Source organism: Primulina eburnea, chromosome 13 (assembly GCF_022965805.1).
Source record: "Primulina eburnea isolate SZY01 chromosome 13, ASM2296580v1, whole genome shotgun sequence".
In the NCBI taxonomy this organism is placed as follows: Eukaryota; Viridiplantae; Streptophyta; class Magnoliopsida; order Lamiales; family Gesneriaceae; genus Primulina; species Primulina eburnea.
This window is the reverse complement of record NC_133113.1, coordinates 33,415,564-33,438,529: the sequence shown is the minus strand read 5'-3', so window position 1 is coordinate 33,438,529 and position 22,966 is coordinate 33,415,564. Positions and strand designations below refer to the sequence as shown.

Sequence of the window (22,966 nt, the reverse complement as noted above, 5' to 3'; positions counted from 1 at the left end):
AAAAAAAATTGTTTATATATTTTTCATGCCATAAGTCCTAATTATCAAATTTCAAACTTTATTGATTATTAATATTTGCATTGATTCACAAATCTCTAATTTTTTAAAATTTGTGCCAACTGAATATAATTTTTTTCCAATAAACATGAGATAGACGTAAAAAATATAACCAAATTGAATAACATTTATCACGAAGCTTGATTAATTACCGACATTTCACAAAAAAGGATAGATTTTTTTTGTTTTTCCCACCCAAATTCTCGAGGATTTTGTAAGCTCTTTAAAAAATTTCAATAGTTTCGTATTGTATTAATTGTCGAAAGGTAGTTTAATAACTAATCATTTGATTTTTTAAAATTTCTACAAAAACTAATCTTTGAAGCTTTTGTATGAAATAATATGGAAGGTCTCTTCACAAGAATGCTTGGAAGAGAGGGATTCTGCCTTCATGGGCCTATATTGGTATGGGCCTGTATTGGTTTGGTACAATGCAGTAAAATATTTGTATTCTGGCCACAATTTATGTTTTTAGTAAGGCGACGCAGCAAGTAAAAATTCAATCACATTCTGATTGAAGCTGATAAATTCTAAAATTTATGCTGATAAATCCAACTGAAGCAAAAGCTCAAGATTATGCTGTAAATCGTCGATCAGCACAATTGCAAGATGAACAGTATTAACGGCCACGATGAAAGTAATAAAAAAGTATTCTTTAATCTATAAAATCAGCTGTCCAGATTGATACCGCGCAGCATATGAAGAGATTGAATAATATCACATTTCGAAGTCCCAGGTAGTCTCAGCACACAGCTTGGGTGTTTTTCGTTCCTCCACTAAGTTGACAGATGCTGATATCTGCAAGAGTTTGAGGGAATTTAAAAGAAAGTTCTTCTCTTGACAGTACTGAAGAGAAATCAATGCATTTTATACATTGTACAAGAGTAATGTTGAAGCATACTATTGATTATCTCTCATCAAGCACATACTCCCAAATATCCGATTAAAACATACAGAGCGTTTTAATTGTTAAACTATTGACTGTATTCTCTTACACAAACTTAAATTTTAAAGCATAACCGATTGATTTCCACCTTCACTTGTAATACTCTTACTTCAGACAAGGCCGTCTTCCTAGTAGTACATATTTCCTCCTCGTAAGGTTGGGGGGAGATCTTTGAAAGGTTTATAGGGTTAATCTTCCAAGACAACTTAGGTTAAGCAATTCATGGCATTCTCACCTCAATTTGTCACCTAAAATATATATATATATATATATATATATATATATATATATATATATATATATATATATATATATATATATATATATATATATATATATATATATATATATATATAAAAAGCAAGCAAGCAAGAGCTTACATCTACAGTTCTACACTCTATGAAAAGGCACTTGAGACAACTGGTCACCTGTAATTCAGAAGCACGAGCATCTCTATGGCAATGATGGATATCAGTTTGAGTCTAACAATTTCAAATACAAATTAAATAATATTCAAACGACTCAATTACTTTGAAACCTTGGTTACACCAAGACAAACTTGACTGCTAAGACATTAGTGATTCCCTGATGACAAAGCTGTTACAAAGATCGCTAGGTGATAGATATGCATCATTCATATTGCATTCTATGAACATATAAGCAGGCTTCATGTTTCATTATGCACAAACAAACTAAGCCAGAAAGAAACTTTGTAGAACCAATGATGTCTCTGTTCAAAGTCTTAAAATATGTAAGTTGTAACCATGTTATGCATCAGTTTTCAATAAGAAATAACATCTGTGCCACAAGTACTATCCAGTATCACCTACATATATCCATTGAAAAGCATCCGATCAATCAATAATTTCTTTTCATCTAGATTCACACATTACATATTTACTATTCGTGAACTCAGAAAACATGTTAATCTTAATTTCAGTAAGCACCAAGGATTATTATTGCCGATACAAAACCCATTACCATCAAGCTTAACTACAGTAAGCACCAAGGATTCTTGCAGCAATTCCTAAGACACAATTTAGTCGAGCATAAAGCTTTCTCGAGCTTGCATTCCAACACAACCAACTGATATATATGAATTGAAACAATAAATTATACCTTAAACGAACCGTGCAGCTTAGAGCTGCGCGACCACTCAAGCCCCAAGTTCTTGCTAGAGGTCTGATATGTAGCCCGAAACACGTCATCGCCAAAAACCCTGCGTGAAACAGCAAAATCCCAAGCATTCTTCCCCAGATCGTAGCTGGGCTCAAAAGTCGTCAACCCTCCGTGCAAATAAGTATACTTCAACTTAGAATTACCAGTACCAAGCACATGATTAGCTGAAACTTTATTGGCCGAATCAATCACCAAACATCCATCCACTATCGTCCGTTCATCACCTTTGCTGTGAATGTAAGTTAAGTTCAACGGTTTCTCAGCTACCCTAACCGTATTCATAAACTGAAACCTAAAATCCTGCGATAATCGAAATCACATTCCATCAATTTAACATTCCAAACATGCGAATTACATTCTTACACGGCAAATGCAGCCCAGACACAAAGATGTTTAAAGGAGCAGTTATTTATCCGCTCTTACGTTTTTGGGGACGTTGTAGTCGACGATGAAGAAGCCAGGTTTCTCGAGGGCTAAGGCTAAGCCGTTCAAGCAGGGGCCGTTGACCACGGTGGCATCAGTCATGCACGCACGAAGCTTGAAATCGCCGGCGTTAACGGCGACAGTGGCGGTGGCGGAGGCCTTATCGGGCTCATATCTTGCTTTGAACGAAGCTTTCATTTTTTGGGATTGCTAAGAAAATCTGGGCTAATTTTGATGGTGGAACAGCGAGAGAGCGTACAATACAAACAAAATGGTGGACTGAAAATGAATGAGAATTTGGCTTGGTCTCGTCGGGCGGCTGACTGGCAATAACAGCCCACCTAATTCACATTTTTCTTCTTTTTTATTTTATTTTTAATAACTCAAGATTAAGTTCTTTGATTTTAAAAAAATTTACGTGTATTAATAATTAATTTATATACAATAAATTATTTTACTTCAAAAATACAAATTTTTTCCTATTTATCATAATAACCTCATACTTATAAATTAATCGATATATATTTTCTTCCGACAATTTTATAGATCGGCAGAAATATATAAAACAATTTCTTAGATATAATAATACATTCTTCCTTTCTATAAAAGAAAATAATTTCTTATATATATTTATATATTCTTCCTTTCTAAGAACGAACCTTTGTTCTTCTGCAAAATATATACATTGTTTGATATGATTTTTATGGGATAAATAAAAAATATTTTTACCTTATTATCAAATTACCTTCGAACCTTTGTTCTTCTGCAAAACTACACTGCTAGCTTATTCAGAAGAATTCTTCATAGGGGCAGAAACAAACTTCCTCAATTGTGAAAAGAATGTGATAAATGTGTGATACAATAGATATAAAAGGAAAAAAAAGGAGCAACTTGTCACAAAAAAAATGTTTTTTTTTAAAAAAGAAGAAATTACGTACCATTTTTTTTTCATGAACACGAAGACACAAATATGAAGTGTGTATAATCTTCAGTTCCCAGATGAGCATGAGACTGAAGCTGCATTAGTGCCCTGAATCTGCTTCAGGAGTCGTTCCATGATCAGTCAAGACATTCACGTTTGTGGACTCATGGTAGTTTGGTGTGGACTCATGGTAGTTTGGTGGGTCCATACGAGGAAACATTAGCTTGAGCCTGAAAGCATCAACCCCATTCAGGTAATATCGGAAAAGCCTCTTCGCTCGAATAAACCCAAGACGACCATATAGCGCTAGTGCTCCTTTATTTGTGACTTCTGCTTCTAATGTCACCTGTAGAAACACACATAAATAAAGAATTGCTATTATTTCATCAACAACCAGAGTAGATATTATTAACAAGCCGTGTTCGTAAAATCTACTTATATGCATACCTCTTCACAACCGGATTCCATCATCACTTTAATTGATCTAGTAACAAGTTCAGTAGCTGCCAAAAGCAGAGTTATTCAATAATACATATCTATTAATCAGTGTATCTTGCCATTAAAAAAAACACTAGTAGGAATTGATCAAACCTTTTCGATGGTGTATAGCATAGAATCAAGAGCGCCAACAGGATTCTTTAATAGCAAGAAATAAAAAAGGGTAATACTCCCAACCAAACGAAGCACCAGACTTGGTGTGCTATAAATTAACAATCAAGTTTGATTTAAAATTGTTTTCAAGAAACCATAAAATAGTATTCCATATGTGAGTTGTTGTCTGTCTTCACCTAGACATCTTGACTCCATTTAGATGACATATTTAAAATGATAATAAAAAGTATATAGAAAAAAATATAATAAAAAAGGTTGTAGTGTACATGAATGATACAGAAATAATACACACCAATTCCTTTGCCTCGGTAAGGTTTGATAACAACAAGCATGGCTATATATCCTCTGAAAGTATGGCGATGATCTCCCATCTTGCACACCACTGTCCCCACACATTTGCCTTTGTGGAATGCCTATAGATGAATGTAATCCAAGTGATTCTAATTCATTTAAGTCAAATAAAAATATCTCCTGAAATTGGTACAGTGAATAAATTAATATCAAGACTTACTAGGAATGATAGTTGTGGCCAGAGATAGACAAAGTATCTGTAAGTGAAGATAGAATAGGGTTCACTCAGCTCCTGATCAACCAAATCCATTATGAGGGGCAGATGGTGCTCTCCACTGTAGCTGACGTACTGTATCTCCGACACATCGAATTCTGCTTTTGCCTGCTCCATCTCCCACAGCAGAGCCACCGTCGCTGCAGAAAAGAGCAACTGACACCAATGCCTTATAGATTTTTTCGTTTCTGATTTTCAGGGGGTTGGATGATTAAGGATTCATTGAAATGAATGTCTTTCTACTTTTCCAAAATAAGTTCTACGGTGAATTCCTAAGCCTTAGGATAAAGATGTTAAAAGTGCCAGGGTAGAGGTCCTCCTATTGTCTCTCCCTATCGTCTCTCAAGTCAGATGCCCAACCATGCTATTGCGGCCGCTTGCCCAATTATGCATATCCCCACCCTTGGGTCTCTTCTTTCCTTTGTACACAGGCACAGATAGCCAATATCATTTTATTGGGCCCCAATATTTTAGAAAATGTTACTTGGAGAAGGGGAAAGGGAGAAGCAAGAAATCAGAAATATATAAGATTATTGTTAGTACGAAGAGGGGGTATTCTAGCAGATTGTCTGTATGACTAGCCTTGTGCTAGGGTAGGAGAGAGGATCGCCTTTCTTCTTGTAAAGGATTTAATCCTTGGCTGGGTGTTGCTTCTTGTAAAGGATATATCAGTTTATGTTCTCTCTATTTTGTGTTGTGGTCGCATCATACTGCTCCCTACTTCTCAAGTTTCATGTTCCTATGAAGAATGAATCAATTTTTTAAAGTATCTTTCTGGTTTTGAGTATTCTTCTATCTCAAGTTGTACAAACCAAAAATCACGTCGCTCATTGCCCATTAAACATATGTAACACTTAATTTAAGTTCCACATACTGTAGTCCTTTAAAGCTAGTTTAGCTTTCCATGTTTTGCTATGGATATGAAATTCTTGGGAAGGCGTCCAACTCTCTTCCCCTTCACACCTCTTCTAATCAGTTGAACTTTTTTTTTAGTTTTAATTATTGACAGGAAAAGATGCAATCTTTCTGCCTTTCCCACCAAATGTTAAGATTCTAGTGTTCCGACAGAATACCCCAGCTCATGCAATTCTTTCCCGAGAGTACCAGAACAGTGCTATGTTCTCAGCTGGAAGCTCGTTAGTCATAAAAAGTAGCCAATATCATGATGAATTTCTATGATTATTAATTATATGCAGGTCCACGACAGGCTATTCCTTATTCTGCCTGTATGAAGCTTACCTAATTTCTTCTATTTATTCCAGTTAGCTGCTAAATCATACGTCCTTGCAATCATATGCCAACATGTAAAGAAACGAACAAGAAATTGGATATATAACCTGTGCTTTTTTCAGGCAGGGATGGATCCAATAATTTAAGTTTAAATAGAAATTGCACCTGAAGGCTTTTTCTCCATCCTTGCCATAAGCAGGGCGGCAGGGATAACCTAAAGAAAGGGATCTGTAGTAAAACACTTGCCTTTCTTCATTATCATTATTAGGTAGATCAATAACAATTCTTATTGGACCTTCAAGAATCATTATTGAGGTGCTTGGAATTGAATTAACAAAATCACCTAGATCAGCTATCAATAATGCGATCAGAGATTCATGTTTGCTGATGTTTATCGTTTTTATGTACTTTATCTAGTCATTGCGACTCTCATTCGTGGATGTTTCGTTTATGTCGAGTCTATTTTTTGTCGTTTTTATTCATATTTCGCATATTAGTTTTCCTTTATTTGTTTTGGGTTGATTTGATCAAGAGAATAAGGAAATATGAGCTAATATGCAAGCATGACGCGCTAGGGCGGATGAAATTGCCCACCACAGTGCGTACGAGTGGATAATGAATGCTGGACGCCGAGCATGGCACCCTAGGGCGGGTGAAATCGTCTGTCTCAGGGCGCCTGAGTACAATAAATACTGCAGATTTACGAGCAGCTCGGGCTGGGGAAGGTTATTTTGACCGCCCTAGAGAAAGAATTCATTTTTGAAGAGTCATCGGAGGCAACAGAAAAGAAGAGAGTCGAGGGAGCAAGAAGAACTTGAGGATTTTCACGCAGTTTTTCTTCTGTTCTTCACTTCTCTCAATATTTTAGTTCAAAAACTTTGTTTTGATAAATTTATTATGACTTTTAGTAGCCAACTTTTCATACATGTTCGCATTTAAGGGGATCCTGCCTTGAAACGTTATTTTGATTAATTTGATTATCGAATTTTGTTTTATACTTATTATATTACTTTTTTTCGTAGAACATTAAAGTGTAGCTAACTTTCACGATATTTTGATATTGCAAGTAAGTTCGAAAGAATAGCTTGCAATAAGAACAAGTAATATTGCATATGGATCTAAAATTTGCATAGATATATGAAATTGAATATATGTTGATAGCCATAGTCCAATAGGTCGAAAGCTATGGGATTTCACTAATCGTTCATGCAATCACCTTCATTGTGTTGAATTAGTTTAACACAGATTGAGAGTGTGTGTTAATAAATTAGGAGATCTTGTTAAAAACACGAGTAGCACTCGATATTAGTTGTTTGAAATAAACAAGGGATAGGTGAAATTCCCGACAAATTCATTCTCATTTGATTTTAAGATTTTCACTGACCTGATATTATTGTCGTATTGCATAATTTTTGTCTTTGAAATTTTAATAGATAAATTCACATTAAATCGTCATTTACGTCTAGCTAAAGTTTAACTTCTGAAAATAACAATTGTGAAATACAGTCACGGTAGGACGATATTCGTACTGTGCACTATTCTATAACTTGACTTGTGCACTTGCGAAGTTAAATTTATTTTAGGGATTTTTCAGTCCAAGAAAAACTCGATCATTTGCACTTTTCAACACGTTTTTTTAGTGTAACTTTTCAACACATGTTATAATGCTTCACATAAGGTACTCTATCGCAGTTCCAAATGATTGCATTCATTCACACTCGTAGTTTTAAGAAATTAGCACTGCAGCAGTTGAAGCTCGTAGTAATGTGGTAGAAGATGCTGCAAGGTGAAGAAAATATGCAAAGCCACATGTAAGTTCAAGTTAGCATGATGGACGACGGCTCTCGAGATCCCAAATACCACAATATAGCCACTATGGTTAACAACGTAACTTGTCAGGACCCAGGTCCGACAATCATAAAATAATGTCTCGTTTAATTTTTCCCATCTTCTTTCAATAAAAATTGTTTGAATCAAATGTGCATTAACAAGAGTTAAAGTTCTTCATCGGTGATAAGATAAATTGTTTGCACCCAGCACATTAAAAATCTTTAACCTTTTCAGAATAAATAAAAAATTTTAAAAAAATTCATCACAGTACCCTTTCAAGATAAACTTAATAAACCCATGGCAGAAAATTAAACAAGAAACTTTTACATTGTTAGCAAATTATGGTTAAATCTCTTGATACATTACAACTAGAAATCAATCTTATAACGTAAAATGAGTGAAACTTTTACAAAAAGTTAATATGCAAGCAGTATATATTATACACAATACTTCAACTTTCGAGAATAACAAAATAAAGAAAATTCAGTGCAAGCAAAAAACAATTTAAACTAACAGGCAACAAATCATAAATAATACAGTTCACAATCACAAAAGGGGAATACCTATGCCAAAAAATGTTGATTTGTAAATGGCTTGTGAACTCTTTCAAAGTGAACAATATTTGATTCACGACCACTAAGGCAGCAAAAGATTTGCTTTTAACCTGCATCCGAAGCCAGATTTCGAATATCAAATACACTATTTCTCTCATCCTTCGCGATTTTCACAAATATAGAAAAAAAATTAAAGAGTTGATAACGACTCATAAAATACATTCTAACCCCGCATACAAGTCCCGAGTATACGTACTGAGACATGTAATCCCTTTGGCGGTAGATTTTTTTATAAGAACATTCAAGAAAGACAAGAAAGGCAACAAGACATAAATATTATGTACCTTGATAGCTAACCTCCGAGCCAAGGCCTTGTCTTTGCAAGAACGAACATTCAATAAATGATCCATGTCCAGCTTCTTAGTGACAAAAACTACAAACAAACATATACGATCAAGAAAGTAACAATGTACTCTCTACGAATAGCAAACAAATAATCCAGGCTTCTATTAAAATTGTTCTCAAAGACCAAATCAGCGCAAAATTGTTCACAATCTTCGACGCTTCGGCACAATTTGACCACAAAAGAAGTTTTTCAATTGAATAAAAAAATCGAGATATGAGAAGGGGGGAGAAGCGAAGATTGATGCACGCGAATAAGAATATAAGATGTTAAATCGATGGAATGGCGGAAGCGATCGAATGAGAAGAAATAAAACATGGAATCGCGAGGAGGGTAGAAAACTGCAGCAGTGAAATGGGGAAAGAAATTTGTAAATGTTATCGATATATATATGTATGTGTTATCAAATTTACGTTGTTGTCCGTTGTTTCCTTTTTTCCCAACGACCCGTATTTCCTTGTTTTTATTATTAATTAATTATTTCCTTTTTAAATCATCCGCCGAAGAAATAATACATAGGTTTTGTTATGTTAGTCATATGATTATTATTAATCTATTCAACACATATATAATATATTGAATAGATGAAAATGTTATCGATATATATAGTTAATATCTGGGTAACATCTATCAAGTCAAGTTATTTCTTTGTTTTGTTAAGTAATTATTAATTTTATTATTTTAAATCATCGTACTAAGAATCGATACATGAAACTCGTACATAGAAAAACACACCAAGCGAATAAAAAATTTATATTTTTTATTTTATAAAAAATTATGGCAAACGGTTTTCTGTGTTTGGTGTAGCCCGTATAACTGTAAGGAAAGACTTTGGTCCCCAGTGATCATGGGTGAGATGGAGGAAGAAAACCATAACCACTTATTTGTAGGGGTGTCAAAATGTGAAAAATGTGACACGACCTCACACGAAAAAAATCAGGTTTGGATTGAGGTTTTTCGGGTTGGGTTGGGTTCGAGTTAGTTCCATATTACACGAGTTTCGGGTTAGGTCACGGGTTGACCCGATTTTTTTGAAAATATTACATATATGTTTATATATTGTATGTTTGAACAAAATTTATCGTATATTTATATTATAAATTTTCATCATTTAATATTTATTTTGAATATTTTTTATTTTTTTAATAATTATTTATTTGATTTAGTAAATATATTTTTAATTTTCTACCATTTAAATCAGAAATTTTGTTATTATGTGTTTAAATTAAAATATTATTATTATTTTTTATTTTTTCGAATTTTTTTCATTTATTTTTTTTAAAAAATAAATAAAATTCGGGTTAGGCGGGTTAGACGGATTGAATCGGGTTAGACGGATTCGTGTTCGGGTTGGAGGTTTTCGGATTCGTGTTGAAAAAAAATAAAAAAAATTCACTGGTTGACCCGAAAGCCGACCCACCCGACACGATTGACAACCCTACCTATTTGTTTATAAGTAATGTAATGTATGGTTGAATGATCATGATTAATCATTCAACACACAACACTTGTGTTGAGTTGATGAGGACACCATCGATGTAGACAGCATCTATCAAGTCAAAGTCAAGTTATTTCCTCGTTTTTGTTAATTAAAGATTAATTATTTTTTTAAAATCATTGTACTAGAGAATCAATACATGGAACGAGTAATTGAATTGATTTTCTGATGCGATGATTTTAAAAAGAAGAAAACCATGACCTACTATCTTCTTATATATGATGATGTATGGATGGACGATAATGATTCATCGCTCGACATACATGTCTTGTGTTATGTGGACAATGAGTAGCATCCACCTACTCAAATTCAAGTTATTTATTTGTTTTTGTTAATTAATGATTAATTATTTTATTTGAAATCTCGTACGAGAGAATTGAAACTAGTACATAGAAAAATACGTAAAGAAACTTAAAAATATATATTTTTCTATTTTGTAGAGAATCATGGTTTATATATATATGAAAGCAGGCCTAAACCCTAAATTCTCTCGACAACAGTCTCCCACAAACTGATGGGCTTTATTTAGATACAAAGCCCACTAAATTCAAACTTTTAAGTCCAGAGTTGAACGGTTACAAGAAGGGTAAATTACCTTCCAAAAATAGGGTAGACGGCCCAAACCCTAATTTTCCAAATGGCTATTTAAACAAACCTATATAATTCGCCTACCGATGCCCTTAGCTTCCATCTTCTCTGCAGCCGATTTCTCTACCTGTATAATGTACTTCTAAGAAATTTTTATTTAGATTTAGATCTAGAACCTAGATTGCATCTGGTTTACCCTCTCCTTGTATGAACTGAAGTCTGCTTGGAGATATAACTGATGCATAAACTCAAATCGGATGGCTTACCAGCCCATTGCACGCACTCTGTTTGCATTGCCATGGTGTCAAATGGACCTTCCTAAATCTCTTTGTTTTTAGCTGTAATATTTATTCATTTTGCTGCACCAAAAAGATTTTCTTTTGGGTGGAAAGGTAAATTTCCACTTTGGTGAATGTTTTTTGTACCGTTTTCTGCGATTTAATTGTGAATTTGAGTCGCCTTTTTTATTCTTTGGATGGGTTTTCGGTGATTGAGTTTGTTCTGCTACTAGTTTGTATTGATTTTAATGAGAATCTGTTTATTTTAATTTTAATTTTTTGTTGGATTGGAAGGCAAATGATGCAAGATTTCTTATCCTACACACTGAAAGATAGTGTTGACATAACTCCGCTTATTATCTGATGCCTTAAGCTGTCTCTCCGCGAAAATTTTAATCTTTTTGTTTGGATTGTGTTCTTTTGAATTTAAAAAACGTTTCTTTTTATTTGTTTGAATGGATTGTGTATCAAATACTGTGTTGTTGAATTTGGATTCCAAATCTCATTTTCTTTCATTAATTACCCACAATCTAATCCAAATGAGCCTCGATAAATTTTTTTTTAATTTCAAAGGGCTCTAATATTTTTAGTGGCATTATTCATCTTAACCCGAGTTGATTTTATTACACTTTAGTTTGGTAGATAATCCTGTGAATTCGAGCAATACTCAATGATGAGAAAAGCAGACGGGCGGTCAGAATCTGATGCTGTGTTGATTGTCTGCCTAGTTCCTCTTTAGGGATTTCTCTGAGACTATGTTTGGATGGATGAATTTCAATTTCAAAAATGAGCTTTTATGATGTCTTACTTTTTATTCTTCTTTGGTTCTGCAGTGATGAACTTCTTTCAATTATGTCTGGACGTATGAAATTTGTTCATGATTGTTTATCCGAGTTCTGAGCAAAGCATCAATTTCTATATGATTCGAAACACATGATAAAACAAAAAATTGTCTGGGAAATATTTCCCTGTTCATGTTTGTTGTAGTTTTAGTGATTTTCTTGATATATTTAATTTGGGTACCAAGGCCAGCAATCTGTGGAGGTGGCTGAGTGAGGCTATGATGATTTAAAACTACCTATTTTCTGAGGGTAATTTTCCCTTTGATTATAGAAACCAATGGATCCTTCTGAGCCTATTCCCCTCATAATTTTTCCATGCTGTTTTAACATGTCAAATCTTAAAGTTTACTCTCTTCAATTTTTTTTATTTCTTGAACTTTCAGAGCCATTGAGTTGAGGATATACGATTCCGGATGTATTATGACGAGGTAAAAAAACAGACTACAATTATCTGATCAATGATTCTTGTTTCATGAAGAAAAGCTTCATTTACGTTCTTGTTTGATTTTGTTTTCTTTTTTCTACTTTGAAGCTAAGCTCCCCATGATAGTAATATATAAATTTTGTTTCAGCCTTGTCTGAACTCAAACTGTTGAAAATTTATTAGCTTTTGAGGGAGCGTAGGTTAAATGGTGTTTGCACTTGCATTGTCCGCAGGCCAGGACAACGTCACATTTTGCTTTATGCTTTATAATATTTATTTTCCCAGGTTTATTGCTTCTCTGGTTTAACCATTAATGCCTGATAAATGATGTCTTTAGGTAGAATTTTAATGTTTTTAAGTTTGAGAAGCTTTGCATCTGATAGACAGATTAAAATTGATATTGTAGTAGACTGTATGAAATCTAAAACATGAATATTTATAGGAATAATTCCGTGGTAAAAAGTGCATTCTTCAAATTTGTGATAACTAAACAACATAATTCATCAATAAGTTACTTTCAATATGTAATAACTTTGGCAGGAAAGAAGGTTTAACCTCAAATCTTATCAATCTATCGCAATATGGCAAGCAACTAAAAGTGGGCTATTCGTTCAAAAAGCTTTATTGTTTATATATTTAATTCTGAAAAAATTATTCACATAGAATTCACAATAAAAAAAATGATAAAACGAAACCCAATACCAAGTTTTTATTCTACAACTCTAAATCAGAAGATTCAGAACATTATGAATTGGATATATGATGCTAAAAGCTATCTGTGAACTATTGTAACGATTGTCTTATCTTGTAATACTAATAAGATGGAATCCGATATGGTTCATCTAAAAAAAAAAATTTTTTCCATGTAAATATAAACTAAAGCTATTGAGTGAATTTAATCCATTTTAAAAGAAATGTATACTATATTTTTTTAAAAAAAATTGGTTGAACTATTGCGTAAAATTGATTAAACCGTTATCCGTCGTTTAACCAAAAATATAAATAGAATAAGAAGAATTATATAAACAAAACCATATACAACATAAAATAATTATTATTAGAAAGGTAATACTCTCCTTGAAACATGTATAAACAAATCAAACACTACCGAAAAGAATTGAGGAATAAATAGGAGAATAAACTTAAAAGATTTTATTAGATAACAAGCAGAAGCTTTTGTCCATTTAATTGAAACCAGCACCATTTTTAGGTGTTTCAATGTCCAAACTTTCATAAAGGCACACTTGTTTTATAACATATGAGCATGTTCATCTTGATTACAATTTTCACTAAATATATGAAGTATGCGATTATAATGTCAATGTTTTGACCAACGTTAAATGATTTTACAAGAATTGTTTATCATAAAATGATTTAAATTTTGTTTCATAAATATTCGAATTCTCACATGTATAATTTTTTAGTTGATCAAAGTTCTTAAGTTACAATTTGCTTAATTTATTACATCATCCATCTTTATATTTAGAAATTTTATTGTCCATTAAAGTTTGTATTCCAATTCCACAAGTGAATAAAAAAATTTGGATCCATAAAATGATGAGTATGTCTCTTGTGAGACGGTCTCACGGATCTTTATCTGTGAGACTGGTAACCGATAAAGTTTGTATTCCAATTCCACAAGTGAATAAAATAGTTCGGATCCATAAAATGATGAGTATGTCTTTTGTGAGACGGTCTCACGGATCTTTATCTGTGAGATTGGTCAACCCTAACGATATTCACAATAAAAATAATAATCTTAGCATGAAAAATAATTATTTTTTATGAATGATTTAAATAAGATATTTGTCTCACAAAATACGATTCGTCTCACACAAGTTTTTGCCTAAAATGATAGGTAAAAAGACATGATTAATGATGTTTTAAAAGCACCCAATATGTTAAATATCAAATCTTTTCCATTGAATTAATAGTTTACTGAAACATATTTGCTCTCTTGGCTAGTTTGAGGATGATAATGGAGAGTAATTTTGTGAGTGATACGACATTTTTTTGTTGAGTACCCCATCACTACTTATCATTGCCCAAGTAATTCCAAATCTACTATTTTTGTTAAAAAAACTGATGAATGTTTTATGATATTTGTTTGACACGAAAAATGTCTATCTATTTTAACATAATCAGCTGCTTACTAAAATCTCCGAGTATCCAAAATATGGTGAAAAACAATTTTCACTCAATTTGCTTAAAAAAAGTAGGGTCATAAATCAATGCTATAAGATTTGTGCAGTTTTTTCTTTGAAATAAAATGTACTCACGTGCTTTTGAATGTAAAATGTCAATGACACTCTTTAACTTATTGTTGATATACAACGTTAAATTTTTTATCGGGACAATGTTTGAACAAATTCGAATCTTTCCAATAAAAGTCTATTATTGAATTAAAAATTTTTCTTATGTTAATAATCTTTAGCATGAATAAAAACAAAAAACGTTAAATGTTGTGTAAGTATTTTAGATCGAAAGAAAGTAATATGTAAATTCCGTTATGTTGAATTACAATTAGAATGAAAAGGAAGGAGAATTACATTTTATCTTGATCTTATCTATAAAAAATGAACCTTGGTGCTTGAATTCAAATTATATATATATATATATATATATATATATATATATATATATATATATTTTGTGTGTGTGTGTCTTGTGTGTGTATTATTCTATCTCAATCTCAAAGAATAAAACTCCTTTTGAGATAAAAATCGAAAATGATATAGTTTGCTAAATAATCTTGAAGTAAGTCTTTAGTGAGACGGTCTCACAAATATTTATAATTCTTTTTCATGAATGATCAAAACAAAATATCTGTTTCACAAAATACGATCCGTGAGATCATCTCCACAAGTTTTTGTCATAATCTTGATTGATTATTTTAAAGAAAAATTAACAATCTCGAGTGCAATTGGATACACTATCATAAATGGGAAAAGCTTTATTTTTTTAAAAAAAGTAAGTATGACGAAAGTTATTTTCAAACAAAATTAAAGGAAAAATCAAACATGAGGATAAAATATAATGTAAGATAGCCTCCCCATAATCCCATCCATGCACTTTCTGGATTCTACGGGTTAATTGTATAAAATACGCATCGCTGGATTATCCGAAGTCAGCAAGAAAGCCTTAGCCACTACTTTGTCTCTCTTATTTTTTTCCATCACTATTATCGCTCCTTCTCACACCCCACCACTTTTTTTTTTCTCTTCTGTCAAGAAGTTCGGAGCATTGCTCATCTTCTCCCCACACTTCTCTTCCCCTTTTACTTTTATTGTTTGTTCATAAATAGTAAACTGATTTTTGGATAAACCTCAGTTATAACAGGACATATCATAGATGTATGTTCATATAATCTCAGTTGAGATTGTGATTTATACCCTTGATCACTAGAGCTTGGATTTGCTTGACCATAATTTCCTTATTGGAGTGGTGAAGAATTTATTCCCTTTTTTCTGATTGTTTGTTTGAATTTTTTAATCTAATTTGTAACTGTGAAGTATGATTTTGTGATTATTGATGGGAAAGAAGAAGACTGTGAAGAAGATAAAAGAGGTGGCGATATCAATAACAGAAGCAGAACCACAGATTACTCCCAGGAAAAGAGGGAGGCCCCGTAAAATCCCAGAGGAGATTAAACATGAAGAAAAACCAATACAAGTTCAAGAAGTTGGAGGCTGTACCGATTCCAAGAATCCCAAAGACGTTGAAGAAAAAGTAGAAGAAGATGAAGGGCCATCATCAAAATTGAAGAAAGAGCAGCAGCAGCAGGAGCCACCATTGAAGAAGAGCAGAGCTAAGAGAAAAAGTAAGCCTAAAAGAGCAGCTGAATTTATTTGATTTTTCTTTTTGATGCTGGTCTGCTTTTAATTTTTTTGGTGTTAAATTAAGGAGCACAATATTTTTGTGAGTAGTTGTTTAACCTTAACGATGATAACAATTACTGACAGTTAAACTTGAATTTGTTTTATGTTTTCTGCTCAAGTATTCAAGTAATTGTTTATTTTTGTCCATCTTAAAAAAGGGACTTTAGATATCATTTTTCTCGAGTGTTTATAATCATTTAGTTTTGAAGTTGGGATTTGGATGGAAAAGAAGGGAAGAAAGAAAATTTTAAACTTTGGTTGTGGGGGAGATTTTAATGGAAGCAAAAGAAAGAAAATGTCATAAATTTAGAGCAAAAAATTTTATTTCCAAATGTGAGTAGAAATGGGAAAAAATTAAAATTTTGCCTCTTTCTTTCCAACTTCCGGACTAAGTTGCAGGGATACAGTCTACAGCCACACGTATTTATGACATCATCTCAAAAAATAAATGGTATCATATAAAAGCAGGGGTGTGATGATTGGTACAATCATCGACAGTTGTCTTGCCAAATCATATTTGCAAGTGGATGAAACATAAATTACAATCCCTTCTTACTTGTCGTTCTAAGAATTCTCAACCACCACGATGACATAACCAACATAACAGAATACAAAATTGTTGGTCGTTTGAGCCATTCAATATGCAGAACTCAAGAACCTCATCACTACGCTAACTTCTCAGCAGCGGATTTGTGATGCCGCTCTTTCTTAAATCGCGATTGGTCTGGATCGAAACCTCCTTCTTCAGCCCCATAGACCGCCCAACTTGGTGTACAGGACATGTAATCTTCGCTGGTAAAAGGTTCTCCACAAGCCACCTTCAGTTCAAGATGATAAATTTTCACTAATCAATTCACGAATACTAACCACAACAAAACCCATTTCGAGCATGCAGAAAAACAAGAAACATCACAAACCAGGTCGTGGAACTTGTCATAATCGATCCATGTGAACCATTCACCGTCAATCTTAAATTTGCTGACTTTGCCCAAAAGAACACAACATGAATGCTCGTGCTCACAAGCAACTTCATATGCACCATTGCTTTTTTGGGCCAATGCTTCTGAAAATTTCTTCACATCAGAATGCCAAGGAACATTCTCCATTGTTAATTTTGAAGTTGCTGACCTGTGATAGAGATACCATGATCATGCAAAAAATATCTTTCATTAAGTTTTGGATGAGGCAGAAGACATACGAATAGAAAGAAAGCGACTTACGAGCCACAATATGTCACGCCTTTGATCTCAATAAAATCAGGATTTCCAAGATCAAAGAGGCTAGAATAGGCATCTATATCTTCAGTGTTCCATCCTTTAACAAGTGTCAGGCGGTAGACAGTTCGCTGTTGCTTCTCTCTGAGAGCTTTCAGGGAATCCTGACAATAATTGTCAACATCTTATTCAGATACATCTAGATGGAAAGAAAGATTGAAGTTACTCGATCACTAATTTCACAGAATAAGGGATCCCATTAATTCGTTTGGCACATCTAGACAAAACGAACGAAGAAAGTCCATTAGTTCATTTTTTAATTCGAATCAACCCACATTATCTAGGCGGTGTTATGTAACTTGTTTGTGTAAAGAATTGGTATTCAAATTAGGTGACAATCTTACATTTTTTATAGATTAGTTACAAAGGTGTTTTATCCTTCGTTTACTTCAATAACTGAATTTGTTTATTACGAAAAAACACAAGAAAATGTATACTCACAACAAATCGCTCCCAGAAGTCACCAAAAAGTGGTCTATCAATGGCCTTCAAGCTATCCTTTGTTGCAGCATCTACACTAACATACAGCTGCAATAGTAACTCATTAAACATTGCATTCCAAAACCCGGTGCTCCTCAAAAAAAATAATGCTAGGTACATACTGATCAGCAACACAAATATAACGAAAAATGATTACCTGTGTGATAGGTTTTAACATCTTAATCCTTTCAGGAAACTGTGCATTTGTTACCAGAAAAGTCGAGATTCGCCGACGGTGAAGCTCATCAACAAGTGCATTAATCTCAGGATACATGATTGGTTCACCAACAAGTGATAATGCACAATGTCTTGGCAAAAGACCTTCAGACAAACGCTCTGCTTTAACCCCTGTAGACATAGAATACCGTGGTCAATTTTCAGTAAATAGCCAGCTAGCTAAAAGGCTCACCCTGTCAATGAAATCTCCACAATATAACTCGATGTCTAGTAAGACAAAGAAAGTATTAGATGCAAATGGGATCTAGTGAACCACCGCAACCTGTTAAATTGGCGAACAATGTGACAGACATAATGTACTTGTTTAATACGAAAGTCTACAGTTATACGAATTATATAACTCAATGTCTAGTAAGACAAAGAAAATATTTGATGCAATGCAAATGGGATCTAGTGAACCACCGAAACATGTTAAATTGGCGAACAATGTGACAGACATAAATGTACTTGTTTAATGAAAGTCTACAGTTATACGAATTATATAACTCAATGTCTAGTAAGACAAAGAAAATATTTGATGCAAAAGTTATAACACGATATATATATATATATATATATATATATATATATATATATATATATTATATTAATATTATTTATGAGAAAGAGAGAATACAAGGTCTCATAATACCTGGAACCCCTTTCATTTGTCGTATCATTTTTGTATGAAGATCAATAGCAGTGTCAACAATTACCAATGGATCATCCATCTTCCATCGCCAGCTTTTCCCTACAGGATTCGTGTGATGTCTCCAGCAAAAAACGCATTTGTTTGCACAAGCCAAACTCGGTGTTGCCTCCATGCACCTAGAGACGTGCAAATACCTCTGTTAAAGTTAAAAAATGCAATGCAGATATAATTTTTCAGAAAATACCACAAATATTAAGTCTCCCCTTTGATAAATATTTTAGTTTTCTATCTTTATTATTGTAACTAAAATCACAATTTCACGAAATGTGTTTCTCTAATTTGTTAATTAAATGTTGGTTTTATTTTTTGGTTTTATTGTAAAAATATAAACAATTGTAAATACTGATAATTTAATCATTTTAGTTAGCTAAGTTATAATTTTCATTTAACAATCATTTTTACTCATTTTGACAATAAATAGCTCTCTTTTCGAACAATCTCTCCATCGAAACAAAAGTATGTTTCGAATTATATTATGCCAAGAAGCCCTTGTAACTCCCAAACAATCTCACTTCTATATTTGCTTAGAAAAACAAAAAATCTTTAAATACCAAACAAAGAACAAATGATTGCTTTCAAAAGACCCAAATTTCATTTCTAAAACTGAAGAGATTGAAACTTGTTACTGTCCCAATACATATTAATCAGTTATAAAGCATAACTCAGCATGAACAAATATGGATTAAAGAAGTTAACATTTTCGATGCCAGACTATATAATTACAATAAATATGAAAGAAACCCACACCTGTGACTCTCGATTCCATAAAATGAATGCTTATAACAACCTCCACGGCCTCTAAGTTGAGACTTGGTCCATCTACAAAGTTTAACCCCGCTATGAGAGCCAATTATTTTATAACCCTGCATGCAGTGTCTGACACTTAGAAAAAATGAACATGAAATATTATTCAAGACAAAATGATATAATCCATGGATATTGATTAAATAGTCAAGTGAAAATGTCACGAACAACATTAGCAAACTAGGCAGGCCTCACTTCTAAAATAACGTGCAGTCCACACTGCAAAAGCCCCGGGAATCATTTACCTTCAATTGATGCTTGCAGGAGCCATAGAGTGCACATCCAAGTTATTGGTATAAGTTGTAAAGAGATATGTATGTGATAATTGAGATGTAGCTCTAGTTTTATAACAAAGAAAATCAGGTTCTCCAAGCAATATTTAAATTCCACACAGCATGCCAAATTGCCAATTCAATATATAACCATCGAACACATAAGCAATACAAAAATTATGTTTTAATACAATCTCAATGATTGGCTATCAAAACTTGCACCCTCCAGGTAAAGTTGTAGCCTGTAGTTAAGTATAAGAATCAGTAAATACTCCATCAAGATTATAATAGGTGGCAGCATGCGTGGCATTGTTATCACTGTATCTAGCAGATTAATAGGACAAAAGAACTTCCCATTTCAATGAAATTCACAAAAATCCACAATGAAGATGGAAAATTTGTTCAATATTTATAATGAGCCACAAAATACCAAAAATCATAAACTACTTGATCCAACAAAGGGGAAAATTCCAGGCTATATCCTTGTTACTCTATCACTTTCGACTCGATAATGGAGTTGGAGCATAATTCAACACAAAATTACCAATATTTTTCAATTATTGTTACAGCAAATGATAGATTTCAATCATTGACATCATTATTCTCGAAAGGCCTACCTGCTTCTGCAAACTTGCCCTTATCACGGGAGTCACCATTTCTTTCTCCCCATTCACAACTTCTCCGTTCACTTTTCCATTAGCAATTGTTCCGATCTTTGACTTCCTTGAAGGCCCTTTACCAGCAATATCCTCAAGATCAACAACCCCTGATTCAAGATCGTCTTCTTCGTCACTATCACTAAACTCGACTTCACCTTCAATCTGGCTCCCGATCCCGCCATTTTCAAAATGCCCTCGATTCTCCCCAACTAAACCCTTCAAAACGCCAACAACCTTATCACTCCAAGCATCAAACACCTCATCCAAATCTCCCTCGTCCGTGTCACCCTCCCCTAACTCCACAATTTCAGTCGCCCCAAGCTTTCTTAATTTTTCTGAAACTCCCCTTGCCACATCATTATATGTCTCCACATAACTCCTACTCCCCACCCCAAAAACCGCATACTTGCAGTCCTTCAGCACAAGCGCCCCAACCCGAAAATCATCAGCACTCTCAGTCAACCAATTAACCAAAAAGCTCCCATTTTGAGGAGGGCCACCATCTTCCCAAGTCGAAGCAACGATTACAACCAAGGATTCTTTACACAAATCTTCAGGCTCGTAGTCTTTAGGATCAACAAAATCAAAGGGAAGATCGTTGAGCGTCAAAAGCCCATGGAGGCGCCGCGCAAGTGTTTTTGACGTGTTGGTTTGTGAGAGGAAAAAGAGTTTACCTCTTTTGGAGGAACTGGGGCTAGAGCTTTGGATGAAGGGTTCTTTGAGGAGGCGCGTGAGGAGGAGGCGGTGGCGATTGCGGGATTTGTAGATGAAATAGAGCGTGGCGGAGGCGGAGAGAAGCGTGAGCATAGCAAGGCGTGTTGGAGGGGACATCGTGGGAATTAGTTGCAAAGATCTTGGGGTTTTCCGGAACATAAATGAATCAAGTCTCTCATCATGGTATCCAGTAATTATAATGGACTGCTCGGTTGTGTCAAACTGTCCATATTCAAGTTATTTATTTTTATTTTTTGAAGTTAAATACTCGTAAATATATTGATTAAAAATCATCCATTTTAAGTCGAACCAATTAAGAAAGAAATTTCTCATTCACCCAAACAAAAGGTGAAAAAGAAGGAAAAAAACGAGCAAGATTATGAGCAAATTTTATTCGCCGAGCTACGAACATATATGATCTCTGAGATCACATGGGTCTTCAATCGATCTCTAATATCTGCTGCACAAATTCTATTATATTCAAGATCATCCTGATTAGTAGTGACTGTCAGTACTGCCAATTGAAAATCAGTAGCTAATATCTGTCATATTCAAGTTATTTGATTGCATGTGCATACACTACAAAAAAACATGCGGTTAGCGACGGTCAAAACCGTTGCCAATTGCTTAAAGCGACGGTTCTAGCGTCGGTTCGGTTAAACGTAACCGGTGTCCTCGTCGCCTCGCCAAACGACGGTAAATCACTAACCGTGACCATTATGGCGACGGTTTGATTTATGAACAACGTCGCAATTTTGGCGACGGTTCATTTAAACCCGTCGCTATGTATAGCGACGTTGTTTTTCCAACCACCGCTATTTTAAGCGACGGTTTATTTCGCACGGTCGCTATATTAAGCGACTGTTATTGATAAACCGTTGCTCCCCATAGCGACGGTTTGTGATACACCCGTCGCTAAATATAGCGACGATGTACGTTTCAACCGTCGCTTATTATAGCGACGTTGCTTTAAAAACCGTCGCTAAATATAGCGACGGTGTTCACAATACCGTCGCTATATTCAGCGACGGTTACCAATGTTCCGTCGCTATTGACCTAATATTTTTTTTAAAAAAAATATAATTCGTATATTGTGCTGTTTAATTAAAAAACTATTGACAAGAAAATTTAAAAAACATAATCATATCACTAAACTAAAAATAAGAATCAATTGTTTCATACATGTGTCATAAAAATAAATCACAAAAAAAAGTATCTACGGTGACTGCGTCTCGTCGTCGTCGTCATCCCCGTACCCCTGCGTCGGAGGAATATAAGTCTGTGATAATCTGTAGCCACGCGAAGAATGACCAACTGATGCGCCACGGGATCGGGATCGACCCCTGTGAGAATTGTCTGGTCCAGACGGCATGCGGCCTGATGTATGCGCAGTAGCTGCCTGCGACATGCCTTCAACTAGGGCTCGGACTTGCTCCTCTAGCGACGTCATGCGATCTCTCAGCATGACGTTCTCCGCCCGTGTAGCCTGCACCATATCGACGAGTTCATCGTTATGCCGTAACGACCGGTCTAGAGCCTGCCGCATGTCTGCCATATGCTGGGACTCAGACGACTGACCGACACCCGACGACCCACCCCGTCGCCC

The 22,966-nt window shown here is 34.2% G+C and overlaps 3 protein-coding genes, 1 long non-coding RNA gene and 3 other non-coding genes across 11 annotated transcripts; 4 read left to right on the top strand and 3 right to left on the bottom strand.

Moving 5' to 3' along the window:
• Positions 1–544: 544 nt before the first annotated feature.
• On the bottom strand, positions 545–2,947 carry LOC140808885 (outer envelope pore protein 24B, chloroplastic-like). The gene is made up of 3 exons (XM_073166219.1): positions 2,606–2,947; positions 2,123–2,482; positions 545–855 (listed from the first exon to the last, which is right to left on the bottom strand). The coding sequence occupies exons 1-3, from the start codon at positions 2,801–2,803 to the stop codon at positions 775–777; spliced, it is 639 nt and encodes a 212-aa protein (XP_073022320.1). The 5' UTR covers positions 2,804–2,947; the 3' UTR covers positions 545–774.
• Positions 2,948–3,332: 385 nt separating this feature from the next.
• Positions 3,333–9,092, bottom strand: LOC140808883 (N-alpha-acetyltransferase MAK3-like). 5 transcript variants are annotated; one of them, XM_073166215.1, is made up of 6 exons: positions 8,663–9,092; positions 8,328–8,428; positions 4,651–4,963; positions 4,432–4,552; positions 3,975–4,030; positions 3,338–3,873 (listed from the first exon to the last, which is right to left on the bottom strand). In XM_073166215.1, exons 3-6 carry the CDS (start codon positions 4,819–4,821, stop codon positions 3,628–3,630), a joined length of 594 nt encoding a protein of 197 aa, XP_073022316.1. In that variant the 5' UTR covers positions 4,822–4,963; positions 8,328–8,428; positions 8,663–9,092; the 3' UTR covers positions 3,338–3,627. The 5 variants fall into 5 exon arrangements, with proteins under 5 accessions (XP_073022314.1, XP_073022317.1, XP_073022318.1 ...); XM_073166214.1 differs by having other exon boundaries at positions 3,341–3,873; positions 4,651–4,844; XM_073166213.1 differs by lacking the exons at positions 8,328–8,428; positions 8,663–9,092 and adding an exon at positions 6,100–8,280 and having other exon boundaries at positions 3,333–3,873; positions 4,651–4,844.
• Positions 9,093–10,839: 1,747 nt separating this feature from the next.
• Positions 10,840–12,637, top strand: LOC140810076 (uncharacterized). Its single transcript, XR_012113234.1, has 2 exons — positions 10,840–12,104; positions 12,143–12,637. It is a non-coding gene; the product is annotated as an uncharacterized lncRNA (long non-coding RNA).
• Positions 11,376–11,456, top strand: LOC140811021 (small nucleolar RNA R16). The gene has a single exon (XR_012113414.1). It is a non-coding gene; the product is annotated as a small nucleolar RNA R16 (small nucleolar RNA).
• Positions 12,137–12,226, top strand: LOC140811020 (small nucleolar RNA R41). Its single transcript, XR_012113413.1, has one exon. It is a non-coding gene; the product is annotated as a small nucleolar RNA R41 (small nucleolar RNA).
• On the top strand, positions 12,314–12,388 carry LOC140811022 (small nucleolar RNA Z155). Its single transcript, XR_012113415.1, has one exon. It is a non-coding gene; the product is annotated as a small nucleolar RNA Z155 (small nucleolar RNA).
• A 3,132-nt stretch (positions 12,638–15,769) lies between the features above and the next one.
• On the bottom strand, positions 15,770–21,559 carry LOC140809003 (S-adenosyl-L-methionine-dependent tRNA 4-demethylwyosine synthase-like). The gene is made up of 8 exons (XM_073166438.1): positions 20,605–21,559; positions 19,659–19,774; positions 18,852–19,027; positions 18,141–18,331; positions 17,945–18,031; positions 17,450–17,607; positions 17,147–17,357; positions 15,770–17,047 (listed from the first exon to the last, which is right to left on the bottom strand). The coding sequence occupies exons 1-8, from the start codon at positions 21,517–21,519 to the stop codon at positions 16,895–16,897; spliced, it is 2,007 nt and encodes a 668-aa protein (XP_073022539.1). The 5' UTR covers positions 21,520–21,559; the 3' UTR covers positions 15,770–16,894.
• Between the last annotated feature and the right edge of the window lie 1,407 nt (positions 21,560–22,966).